The sequence below is a fragment of the Malus sylvestris genome, chromosome 7 (genome assembly GCF_916048215.2).
Source record: "Malus sylvestris chromosome 7, drMalSylv7.2, whole genome shotgun sequence".
In the NCBI taxonomy this organism is placed as follows: domain Eukaryota; kingdom Viridiplantae; phylum Streptophyta; class Magnoliopsida; order Rosales; family Rosaceae; genus Malus; species Malus sylvestris.
Genome location: NC_062266.1, coordinates 25,155,547 through 25,168,049, shown reverse-complemented (window position 1 = coordinate 25,168,049; position 12,503 = coordinate 25,155,547). Strand labels below are relative to the sequence as shown.

At 40.8% G+C, this 12,503-nt stretch overlaps 3 protein-coding genes and 1 long non-coding RNA gene across 5 annotated transcripts; 1 reads left to right on the top strand and 3 right to left on the bottom strand.

Annotated features, from left to right (window-relative positions):
• The first annotated feature begins 1,306 nt into the window (after nt 1-1,306).
• Nucleotides 1,307-4,067, top strand: LOC126628966 (uncharacterized). 2 transcript variants are annotated; one of them, XM_050298854.1, is made up of 8 exons: nt 1,307-1,498; nt 1,591-1,837; nt 2,027-2,420; nt 2,515-2,652; nt 2,745-2,874; nt 2,955-3,108; nt 3,209-3,349; nt 3,458-4,067. In XM_050298854.1, the coding sequence occupies exons 1-8, from the start codon at nt 1,398-1,400 to the stop codon at nt 3,650-3,652; spliced, it is 1,500 nt and encodes a 499-aa protein (XP_050154811.1). In that variant the 5' UTR covers nt 1,307-1,397; the 3' UTR covers nt 3,653-4,067. The 2 variants fall into 2 exon arrangements, with proteins under 2 accessions (XP_050154811.1, XP_050154810.1); XM_050298853.1 differs by having other exon boundaries at nt 1,576-1,837.
• On the bottom strand, nt 3,946-4,960 carry LOC126628968 (uncharacterized). Its single transcript, XR_007625639.1, has 2 exons — nt 4,845-4,960; nt 3,946-4,101 (listed from the first exon to the last, which is right to left on the bottom strand). It is a non-coding gene; the product is annotated as an uncharacterized LOC126628968 (long non-coding RNA).
• A 798-nt stretch (nt 4,961-5,758) lies between these two features.
• LOC126629527 (WPP domain-associated protein-like) lies at nt 5,759-10,405 on the bottom strand. The gene is made up of 5 exons (XM_050299599.1): nt 10,075-10,405; nt 7,281-9,873; nt 7,055-7,181; nt 6,850-6,951; nt 5,759-6,701 (listed from the first exon to the last, which is right to left on the bottom strand). Exons 2-5 carry the CDS (start codon nt 9,851-9,853, stop codon nt 6,636-6,638), a joined length of 2,868 nt encoding a protein of 955 aa, XP_050155556.1. The 5' UTR covers nt 9,854-9,873; nt 10,075-10,405; the 3' UTR covers nt 5,759-6,635.
• A 152-nt stretch (nt 10,406-10,557) lies between these two features.
• LOC126629528 (caffeoylshikimate esterase-like) lies at nt 10,558-11,882 on the bottom strand. Its single transcript, XM_050299600.1, has one exon. The coding sequence runs from the start codon at nt 11,782-11,784 to the stop codon at nt 10,792-10,794; it is 993 nt and encodes a 330-aa protein (XP_050155557.1). The 5' UTR covers nt 11,785-11,882; the 3' UTR covers nt 10,558-10,791.
• Between the last annotated feature and the right edge of the window lie 621 nt (nt 11,883-12,503).

The window sequence follows — 12,503 nt, the reverse complement described above, 5'->3', positions numbered from 1 at the left end:
CACATGGGGTGATGCTTTACAATATTATTAAGTGCAATCGTCATATCAGGACGAAATGACGACCCAAAACTAAAAGATTGGAAGAAATTATTTATCCCAATGAGTTGGGTTATACATGTCTAATAGGCCCAATGTAAATTTTTGTAATTTGCATGAACCTAAAGCTCATGCTATTTACACAACTTTTTAAACAGAAGTGAGAGATGTATCCAACACAACTAAGAGATGCATCCAATCATTGGTCAGTACTGGGGACAAGTCCTCTTCAAACAGAAGTGACATATATTTGACGAAGTACGGGACTCGTTGCTTTGGTTGGCACCTTCTCTGGCCGAGATTGTGAAACTGAAAAACGATGAAGTTACCCTATATATGTATCTAGTTAACTATAATTTAACAGCTGATTGTGGTTTATAGTGACCGAAAACATTGTTGGAAAAAACTTTCTGAAACATGTGGGTATGATTATGTAGAGGACGAAAGATTGCTTTAAGACACATATAAATACGTTATCTTTCAGACTTCATTTGCCCACACATCTAGTGTGCAAAACGAGATATGCAGATAAGCTGTGTAGATACAATGAAGCCTGACCTTACGGCTATAGTTTGTCAAAGTTTTGCCAAACCTCAAATACACTAAGATAACAAGGGACACTGAAGTTTAGACCAAGAACAAAATCTGCAGAAATTGCCATTAGTAGCCTCCTAATGTTTGTATGAAATTTTGTAGTGTTGTTTTCCATCACACTTTGTTCCAGAATTCGTCCTCTGTATATGCAGATATTCTTGTCCCTTTCTGCCATGGTTTAGCAACCATTCAAATCCATACATCACTTGGATTGTGATTGTGTTAGTATACAACTATTGAATGCTAACCAATATTAGGGTTGTATCCGTGGGCATGTATGATATTTAGTATGTTACTACTATGTTGATGGAGGTATTAAGATAAAGGAATTGTTTTTAGCACAAGAAAAAATTTCATCATCCGCTCCGTATTTATTTACTCAACAGGGAGGAGTACAAGATGATTTTTTAGCGTCGATAGAATTTCCTTAAAATGAAGCTTTTAAGCATCGAGTTTTTAGAAAAGTTTAGAAAACTAGTATTGACACTTAAAAAATGTCATCATTGATTCCAACGTTATAAAATACGAAAAATTCGTATGAGTATAACAGTATTGAAATGCCAATAGTAGCAGCCACAAATGATGTATTTGCGACCCTCGTAGAATCTAGAGCAAAATATCTTCACCTGGACCCCTCCCTTTGTCTTTCCTTATGATATATGGAGTGACGCCAACCGTTTTTCTACTAGGGTCCACCTCCAAGATTACTGGGAAATTGCTTAAACCTCAATCTACAGTCCATCTATCATCCCTAACAACGCACACATATGGAATCAAAACTCTTGTTTTCATCGACATCAACTACCTCCTTCCATCACAAAAGAAGAGTTCACCAAAACAGCCCAAGTATTTGCATAAAACTCAACATGTATGAAATTATGCATCTGAATTAATTTTCTGCTTTCTCTTCGCTTCAAATGCTTAATTTGACATACATATATATAGTACTGTTCCTCTCAGAAGTAGCAGCTTCAGCTACAATGCTTGTTCCTACCACCAGCTGCTGCTCCAGCAGCAGCAGAATAAGTACTCATCATTTACTCCGAAGGCTTCTGCAAAGAAGGCACAGACAGGTTCTACACAGTTGGCACTAAACCCTACCAAGGAGCCCAAGAAGAAAGGAACTATCGCTGGCGCAGTTGCTTTGATCATCGGTACTAGTATAGGCTCGGGGATCCTTGCACTCCCGGAGAAAGCATCTCCAGCAGTAATTCTTAAACTCCCTCTCATCTGGTTTTAATTCTTAAACTCCTTAAAGTGTTTCTGACCAAATTAGTGCAATCCTTTTTTTTTTTTACTGACATAGAGGATTAGGCGAGATTAGCTCCTTGCAAGATGCAAACCCTTTTTGGTTGTTTGGTGATTTGTAATTACAAATTTTTTACAAATATGGTAGGGATTGCTTCCAAGTTCAATATCCATGGTGGTATGTTGGGGGTTTCTCCTGATTGAGGCGCTTTTGCTTGTCGAGATCAATGTAAGTATGAGGAGGAAGAAGCGAATCGAAGACAATGCTGAAAATGAACTGGAGGTGATTTCTATTAGGACTATGGCCCAGGAGACTCTAGGAGACTTCGGTGGAACTCTAGTCACTCTGATTTATATTTTCTTAGGCTACACTTCAGTCATTGCTTACAGTTCCAAGTCTGGAGATATCCTCTTCCATTTGATCAATCTTCCGGCTCCAGTTTCCGGCTTCTTTTTTACCATGTTTTTTACACTGCTCATCGCCATAGGTGGGACTCGAGCCACTGATCAAGTTAACCAACTCCTCACTGCTTCCATGATAGGTGGTGCCATCTAAACTAATTTCTAGATTTTGTTGTCGTTCTGCAGAACATGTTTGATATTCAGACATCACATTTGTTCACATTTGATTTCCAGGTTTATTACTAGCAATAGAGGTGCTAGCCATTGTGTTTGGAGGGTGGTCAGGAGCAGAGGGAAATGGAGATTGGGGGAAAGTCCCCGCTACAGTACCTGTGATTATCTTTTCTCTGGTGTATCATGACCTAGCACCCGGTAAAGGAGTCCATCCTCTGATGAATAGAACTTGTTCTTGTTGTGAAAAGTTGACCCTTTCTATGCCATATAATATTTGAATCTGTTTGCAGTTCTTTGTGCTTATTTGGGAAGTGATCTCGCACGCCTAAGGATTTCGGTATTTCTTGGTAGTCTTGTTCCATTGTCTGGCCTCTCTGCGCAGGCTGATCAAGTTGTTGACCCTGTTGAGTTGCTTATGAGGTAAATCCAATATCATACACTATGTTAATTGCATTAAGTTGACATAATTTGATAATCCCATATTTTTTAACTTGGTGTAGGGTGCAATGGAGTGGGGTTTCATATATGGTGGAAGCTTTCTCACTCCTTGCAATTGGAACATCACTAATTGGTACTCTTCTTGGCTTCTCTGAGTTTTTCAAAGAACAACTTAACAACCTCTCGTCGATATCTTCCCCCACGCAAACACTCGAGGTAGCTTTGAAGTTGCTCTCCCTAATAAAATGTTGCAAAGAATTCTCTAATTCACAGATCAAAGCATGTAGAGCACTAACATACTGCTTAACTAGAGCAGCAACCGGACATCACATTCGAGCTGAGAAAATGGTGGGGAAGAAATCAAATTAGCCTTGCAGCAGTGGCAATGGTTGTTGGTCCATCTCTTATCGTGTCGACTAGTATTCCAGATGCATTATCTACTGCCACAGACATTGCTGTAAGTATAAGAAAGAGCGGAATAACTGTATCAACTACAAAGATATTAACATTAAAAATATAGGAAAACAAGCAAAACTTAAAGACTTTTGACTGACTCTTTGTGCAGGGAGGGTATGGTATGACAATGCTATATGGAGTTCTACCGCCGGCAATGGCGTGGGCGATGCACAACAAAGAATGTGGAAATGAGGAGCGAAAAACTTTATCAAGAGCAAGGCCTGTACTAGTTGGGGCAGGACTCTTTGCTTGTGCAATAGTGGGAGAGCAAATCGTGCAGGATATCCTCGCATTTCATTCCTAGCAGGGACAAAAACGAGGTACCAGACTCGGAAATTAAACTAAACAACATGATTCTTTAGATCAACGAGGCCTTATGGATTCTCTGCTTTAGGTAATTTAGTGTTACAGATAGCTTTGCAGCAATCAGTATTAGAACACCTTGTTCTCATTTCTCAGCCATTTGAGCATCGATAAAATGGTCGAGAGAATACAAGCATGACTGTTACCAAGCAGAAATTCTCTTCCGATTGGGAAAACAGGGAAAGAAACATAGGAAGGCAAAAGAGTATTTAAGTGTGGCCGTCAAGCTTTCGCATGATTATAGTTGTAAGTTGTTCACGTTCGTCGAGTAGTTCATAAGCATACGCACAATGTCATGCGATACTCTTGCAGCCTCACTTTCAACTGATGAATCTTTGCCTCCGTTTCTTGTTCAAGCCGCTTCACATTAGCACCCGAGTTTCCACTTCCCTGTATGATGATGCACAAAAATTCTGATTACCTTGTAAAACACGTATAAATCGTGGCACTCGTAATGACCAAAAGACAGACTTCAAAGTTCAAACCCCAAAACTAATTCCATCCATTCATAGTTAACAAACCAGCATACCACCTATCTTCCTAAAATTCAGAATTTGTGTCGATTTCCATAGACAGCTCAGAGTAAATGAAAGCGGTAGCTTCTGGTGACTCGTATTAATTCCATCCATTCATAGTAACATAATGTGTTGGTGAATTAGACCAACTTGGAGAACTCCTGCCCTAAAAAGATTCTGAGAACTAATCGTTTCTTGATGAAGAAAAACGTGACATTTGTGGTTTAGTAGAAGAAAGCTAATACCTTAATCATTTAACCGAATCGGTCAAGTGATGGAAGTTGAGGTTCCACCCAAAACCAATTAATAATATAGGGAGAGAGACACCGAAGATCATTTAAATTATTAAACGAGACTTCAATTTCCCGACGGGGATTCACACTCTCAACATCAAGATATAAATTCTGATCCTAGATTCTTCACCTGACTCTCCAACTATATCAAACCAATTTCAGAACAAAACTATGCACAATTTCGTGACAATTGTGAAAACTGTGACAAATTTTAATTGGTTTAAAAAGAAACAAGATAGATGACTACATGTACATATTCATGAAACATTAGATCCGATCAAGCAATTTCATCATCAAATCTTGGTCCATGAAAATTAGATCATACCTGAGTAACCACAGATTGGCAAGTGTTCGGCAGCACTTCTACGCTGGAACTTGGTAACTCTTTTACAACAAACAAAAAGAACACCGCCATTTAATCAGAGAAATTTCGTTTTTTTTTTTTTTGAACAAACGATATTATCTATATTAAGAGGAAGGGGTAGGCTTAGTCTCACAATGTGCTAGTAAAAATGTGGTTCAAATTCGCCATTGGCAAGAATTGAACTAGAAATGTGGTTCAAATTCGCCATTAGCAAGAATCGAATATAAAACCTCTCATTTACAAGTGAAAAAGAATACCACTAGATCATAATACTAAGTGGCAATTTCCTTTGAAATAGTAAAAATAACATAAAATCTCGGGGAGTTAGTTGTACTTATAAAAAAAAATATGATTAGGCAACGTTTTGCAAGTATCACTTGGATTTTAGGCATTGATTCATTATATGTTGAGGTCATATTAAGTACGCTAGCCCTCAAGTTAGTAATGCAAGTACCTTTGATAGGGTGTGTAACAAATCATAACTTGTCGTTTCTCACTTAATTAGGAAAAAAATAAAATTGAATCAATACGTCACCTTAATTAAGATGTTGTTGTAATGCGTCACCCATGATTAACTACATCCATTTACAGACCAAAAACACCCTTCTAACAAAGTTGTATTGATATTTCAAAACACCAAAATACTCTTGAAAAAGGTGAAGTAATGTGGAAATCACACACAACTTTTGGATGAAAAAGTAGACGGAATTATTAATTATTACTTTCTACCATTGCAGTAAAACATCATTTACTCAAACTTTTCTTGGTTTGTAAATAACAAATTGCAACACGTCCGTATTTCATGCTACATTAGTCCAATTTTCTCACATAATTACAAATAAACTTTCAAGAAAACAAAAAAAAAGATTATGATATGAAGAAGGCGTACGACATTTTCAAATTTTATTGGAAATGCAAGTTTTTCAATATTAAGGAAGAACAATAAAATCAATTAACAAGTATTCGTTGATGTTGGTCTCTTCTACTCCCTCCTCTCTCCCTCTAATTAACAAGACGTGTAAAAATAACTAAAACTCAAAGATAGCTTCTCCTGGCTGCAACTCCATAGCGCCCTCGTCTAATGTTAGCTCGACGTATCTTGTACACGTAGCCACCAAACCAGATCAGTCCTACCCCAATCAGCACTCCAAACACTACCCCTGCCTTCTGTCCACCACTCACTCCTCCCGAAGACCCTTTGCTATTTGTAGGCGGTGGAGGTAGTCCAGATTCTGGTGATGGCGGTGTTGGTGATGGCGGTGATGGTGATGGCGATGGCGATGTCGTTGGCCCTCCACTGGGCGCAGGCCCTGGTGCGCCCACTCCAAATTGGTTGAAGGAAGTCACAAGGTTAACATAGAGAACCAAAACTAGGACACAATAGGAGCATAAATGTAGCAGCTTGGCCATGGGAGAGCTTTTGGTTTGGACTGATGTATAGAAAACAATCGAGAACTTGAAATGCAGGTTCATATATTCACAAACTGGAGCTGATTATCCTTCACTGAACCAGAAAAGGACAAGAAATAGATGGCGAAAAAATCTGTTATGGAAGTATCAAGGTAAAACGAAGGATGAGAGCTAATTGCCAGCTTGGTTTTGTCTTGCTGTTTGGTCTTCTCATAACATAACATAGTGTAGTTCGCCGGCCTATTCAGAAATGTTGTATTTTGTTTTCCTTGTTGGTTTCTTACTGTATTTTCCGGCAGCATAGTGTTTCTGTTTGTATTATTTTCCATGGACATGGACATGTCAATTTTTCGATGCGTTGACAACTCTATTTAGTTCCTTCTTGATCAATCTTAAGATGTCCGAGACCTGCAGGAAATTTAAGTGAGAATAAACCAAGATAAAGGATTCACGTTTCCAGTGTAAAACAGAAGTTTATGTATTATAGAAAGGATTAATTAAGCATCAACGCAGAACCTTGCGGCACAAGAAATGGGGAAACGAAAACGTGGATTACCTCGAAATACTGCTGCAGGACTGGTGAATGATGATGCAGTGTTGTGTATGTTTTCTCAAGAAGGCCTACAAGAACATCCACTTGATCACCAAGAAGATCAACCTATATATGACACACATCAAAATTTCCAACCAATATTAAACTTAAAATGATTTATTCACAAACAAATCAAAACCAAAAATATTAATTTACTGCAGCTGAGAACCTCAGTTTCAGCCTTCCAGAGATTATGACATCTCCTAGTAAAAGCGTCCTGATAAACTGATTCCTTTTTTCTCAAGGAGGAAACAAGCTTGACAAGTGTATCTAAACGATCCTTCATCTTGTCCAATCTGTAAAGGAGTAGGATTGCAATCTGCTTAGTCTACCAGAATAACACTAGAAGTACAATGAAAGCTTTACTGAGGAATGACTTGTACATAGAACAATACCTCAAACAGTTAATTTCTAACTTTTCGTTTGTCCTGTGCTCAAAATCTGCCAACTCTAGTGAAATTCTGAGGGCAGGTGCAGACATAGAACCAGATGAGTTTAATCGAATCTCTTCATTTACTTCCGATTGGCAATGAAAAGGCGCTCGGTAATCTGCAGAAACTACTGCAGGACTCACTCGATTATATATCTTTTCTGAACCGTCAACTGAGGTGCCTAAACTAGACCCCATCTGACTTCCTCGAGCCTTACTAGCTAGTTTGCTGCTCACTAAGCCGAAAGTATGCCCTTTCGTTATTAACTCTTCGGAACTAGCACTCAGCACCAGATTGTCCTCCACATCTATCTTTTCATTGAAATTCTCCTCTGCATTGACATTTGTACCTTTCCGTAGCTTGTTAGCGGAAAGCATGCCATTTGAGATTTTTTCTTGATTCCCAGGCTCAGCTTCACTGAAGAGGACACATGCATCTTTAAATGCCTCAACAGTGACAAATTGATATATTTCCTCCCTAACGAGACTCTCCATCTTCAAAGCATTTATATCCATCTTCCATTGCTTCATAGTTTCTCTGATGAAAACCGTATAGACATCCTCCCTGATAAAACTTTCGGCACTCTGAAGAAACTTTGTGGTTACGGTATCTCGACACTGATCCAATTGATCACTGGCAGTTTTAACTACATCTTTCACAGTCTCAGAAATAGTAAGCCAGTCTATCTCTTGTCTGAAAACGCTTTCGGTTTCATGACCATCTATGCATTCATTCCACTCCTTGAACATTTCCTGCAAAAGGGTCCAGCATACATCCTCTCTTATTGTGCCTTCTAGGAAAGTACTATTTTCAGCCCTCAAATCCTGACACTCAACTAATCCAATCTTACCGTTTGAGCCATAATCCTTGATTGCCTCACGAATGACGGTGCAATATATCTCTTCTCTATATCGAGATTCAATGTTGTTACCATCACTGTTTTCCTTCCATTGATTAACCATTTCCGCAAGAAGAACCTTGCATATGTCATTCGAAATCGTGTTCTCTAACTCATAATCATGTAACTCGGTGCAATTTTCTTCTAGCATACCTTCAAGAAGAGTAACATAGGTCTTGTCCATTATCATGGCTCTCAAAACTTCTTCTTCTTGTTCTTGCTTTGCTCTCGTCCCCTCATTTTGTAGTTCATTTACTGCATAAGGTAATTTTTCCATCTTCTCCCATACATCTTCCAAAGTATCAAGTTCCAAGTTCTCTTCGCGACTTGCATCAGATTTCAGGAACCTATTCTCCGAGAGAGTTTCTTCCTCGTGATGGAACTTGCAGTTATTGAAAGTTTCACGCAGTTTAGCATCCCAATCTCTCAATTTGTCCAGTGTCAAAATAATTTGTAGGACCTTTCTTTTCAAGCTATTTTCTTGCATCCCCATCTCTTCTCTCCTGCTGGACAAATTCAATTTTTGTCGAAGAATCTCTCGCTTGAGCAAATTCAGCTCTTCTGCCTCTGCACTCTTCATCCGGATGATGGACTCGTGATTCTTTATCATCTTTGAAACATAGTGCCCTTCCTCCTCTTCCGTTTTCTCTTCACGGAGTCCCTGCATTAAATCTTCAGCCTTTAAAGACCGCTGCTTTTTTAAAGACCACTGCTTTTCCGGCTTTCCATGACTAAAATCTTCTGGTGAATGCTTTTTCCCTCCAATACTCATCCAATCAACACATTTTTCTTCCACCTCATTCTGACCTACGAATGACTCTAAGTCGCAGCGCAAGTTTGCAACCTCGTTCATCAAATCAGACCAATACTCCTTCAAGCCTAAAGAAACCTGATTCTCTTTTTCTTGAAAATCCGTCATACATCCTTTGAGCAAAATTGACATTGTATCTTTCTCAACAGTGCATCTCCAGTGCTGCTCGATTGGCCCAACATCAAACTTGAAAATGGCATTCTGCATTTTCCCGAAAGCAAGATCCAAAGTCTTCTTCAAGATCCACATGTCCGAACCCATCTGCTCAATCCTCTTGTTGTTCACACCTTCTACCACTTCCGGATTTCCTTCCTTGTCCTTGTAATCCGGCTCGAGCTTCTGCCTGATATTCGAAACCTGTTGATCCACTGAATTCTTCAACTCACTGAAAAATTCGTTATCTCTATCATCACCACCATCACCATCATCTTCGTCATCATCCCCACTTAATCTATTATTAAGAATGCACTCCTCAATCGGCTCACTTCTTGTTCGTCTTTCGATCTTGACATTGGTGCTACTGGAACGCAGCAGCGAAGCCAACTCCAAATCCTTAGCCTTGATTGCCATCTCAGACTCCTTGAGACGCCTCTGAAGGCGCGTTCGAATCTCGGACAAGTCTTCCAACAGCTGCTCATAGCTGCTCTCGAGAGTGTAGCTGTCCGTTTCTTGTCGAACAAACTTCAGGCATCCTTCCAGCTGCATTGCAGCCAATTCATAAAATCTCGATATCCCATTCAAGCGCTCGAGAACACCTTCTTTCGACTGCATTTTTTCGTGCGCATTGTTCATTGCTTGGTGCACAATCCACATCATGGTCGAATCCATTCTTCTTGATTGTTGTTATACTAAAAATCAACAAAAGAAAATTAAAAAATTATAAGGAAAACTCATCGTCTATGGTAGAACACAAAGAATGTGGTAAATTGTTTGCAGTAAAATAAAATGGATCTGGAATTTCTCATATTTGCCCAAGAAACGTGGGTTTGTATGACCTATTCTAAGGTATCATCTCTCATTAATTCAAATCAATTATATTCTCATAATACCTCGGATGCAGGGATACATGCATGTAACATGCCCGCATTACAAGCCCGTATTTTTTTTTCTCGAGGCTTCGCCAAAACAGTTCACCTCTTTGGAGCCAGAAAGACTCATGACACTTTAGCCTCCCTTCGCCACTATCGTGTGATTCATCAGTAAGAATCAAACCCACCAACATTGATTCACCAGTAGGAATCGAACCCCATAAACACCAGAAATTGAACCTAAAACGTGTCATGTGAAATACAGACCAGAAATTCATCATTTATCACTAGATCATTCCGCGTATTTACAAGCCCATATTTGGATACCTAAGGTTGGATTTTATTTTATTTTATATTTTTGTTACAAAAGATTAACAAGCACATACTTGGTTTGGGAATTTGGGCATACCCTATATTTTAATTAGAGTAATATCATGTAGACTAAATTTGTTAAAAAACATAATATGTCATCAATTATAAATAAGCATATTAATCAACACTTAATTAATAATTCAATCATTAACTTTCATATCATTTAATTTATTAAATTTAACCTACAGTTTTAATTTCCCTATCATTTCTCTTTTAATTAATTAATATATTTTATTTAAATTATAAGTGACATGGCATGCTTCCATTGGCAGCTTATGTTTCTTCTTCCTGACTCCAAGCTTAACCTTACACAGTGATTATCAGCAAAACCCCACTAAACTCAGGACAAAGCCCTGGAGTTCTAGACTAAGCACCATCGCTGCCACCATTCGAGACGGCGGCGCGTTCAGCTCGAGTGCGAAGCCACTCCACCATTTCTCCGAACACCAAGTCCACATTCTCCTGGGACTCGCCAATCAGCTGGTGCCACAATCCCTCGTGGATCCTGATCGTCTTGTCCTTGCTCGACGCGCGCCTGTACAGCTCTTCCACGCACGCCGGGTCGCAAAGGACGTCGTCGCCGCCGTGAACTATCAGCACCGGCACCTCCATCTCCTCGAATCTCCCCTGCAGCTCCTTACACACTCTCAGCAGCTCAAGAGCCGTCGATGCGCGAGGCCTCGCCACCGGCCTCCTCGGGTTCGCCAGCGCCAGCTTCCGCTTCCACTCCTCCTTGAACGACACGTCCGTAATCGATCCGCGGGTGGGGACAACCCGCCACGTCGGTATCACCGCGGCGACGAGAAATAGCAGGTGCTCGAGCGGCCACGGCGGCTTAAACTTGGGGCTGATCCCGCACATGGCACCATTGAGGATGAGGCCATCCCACGCGCCGCTTCCCTGCCGGAAAGTCATGAGGAGTGCGATGGCGCCACCGAGGGACTCGGCGTAGAGGAACGAGGGGCGGTTCTTCGGCGCGTGATTGGCTCGGAATGAGTCGAAGAAGGAGATGCAGTCGTCCACGACGGGGTTGATGTCGGGGATGTGGGCGGCGAGGCCATCGGAGAAGCCGTGACCCTGATGATCAATGGCGCAGACGACGAAGCCAGACTTGGCGAAGTGGACGGCGGTAAGCTGGACGAACCAGCTGGTCTCGCCGGTGAAGCCGTGGACGATGGCGAGGGTTCCTACAATCTCGGTCGGAGGGAGCGGGGTCCACCACTGGGTGAAGCGCTTGAGGCCTCTAGGGTTTGTGAAGTACTCGGAGGCGTGAGAGACGTTGTGGCGGGAATAGAATGCCTCTGGGGTCAACGCGCCGAAGGGGCTTTGTTCGTTCGCCTCCGCAATCGGGTGCGCCATTTAGGCCTTGGGGTTGCTAAAATGCGCTGGGGGTGGGTTACTTATTGTTGGTGCTAGGTTTGGTGGTTGGGCAGTGTTTGGTTGAAGTTGGGTTTTGATGGGAGGTGTGCGGTGCGACAATATTAATGGTGAATGGGATGCCTTGCAATGCATTTGGACTCTAATGGTGTTTGTTGGTTAATATCAATGTACAATTGAGTTGTGTTAGTGTCCCTTGCTTGTGGCACCGTCAAAGTCGCTAGCTAGCAGCTGCGAAATTTAAAGAGTTATGCTGGCGATTAGGCGTGGGTTCGGTTCGTTCGGTTCGGTTTTTTGCCAAAACCGGAAACTGAACCGAAATTACTATTCGGTTCGGTTCGGTTCGGTTTTCTATCGGTTTGTGTTTGGTTCGGTTTCGGCCCGGTTCGGTTTTTCTCCTCTTTTTTTTTTTTTTTTTTTTTTTTTTGGGAATTTTGATTTTTCTTTCAATTGAGCCTTGCTGCAAAGAGCAGTGCAACAATGGTCCAAACAATCACAGAGAGCAAACATTCAAACAACCACAGAGAGCAAACATTCAAACCAAACCTCTAAAACTGTAAGTATAACAGAAAATTAAACGAGAGTATGGGTTCGTCGCTGGGCATAAACACCTTGTTCCTCACCTGCTATTTGCACCAATTTTCAGTTCAATTTTAACCCCAAAAATAACTGACAATCAACAGAATGTCATGGCTGGAAAA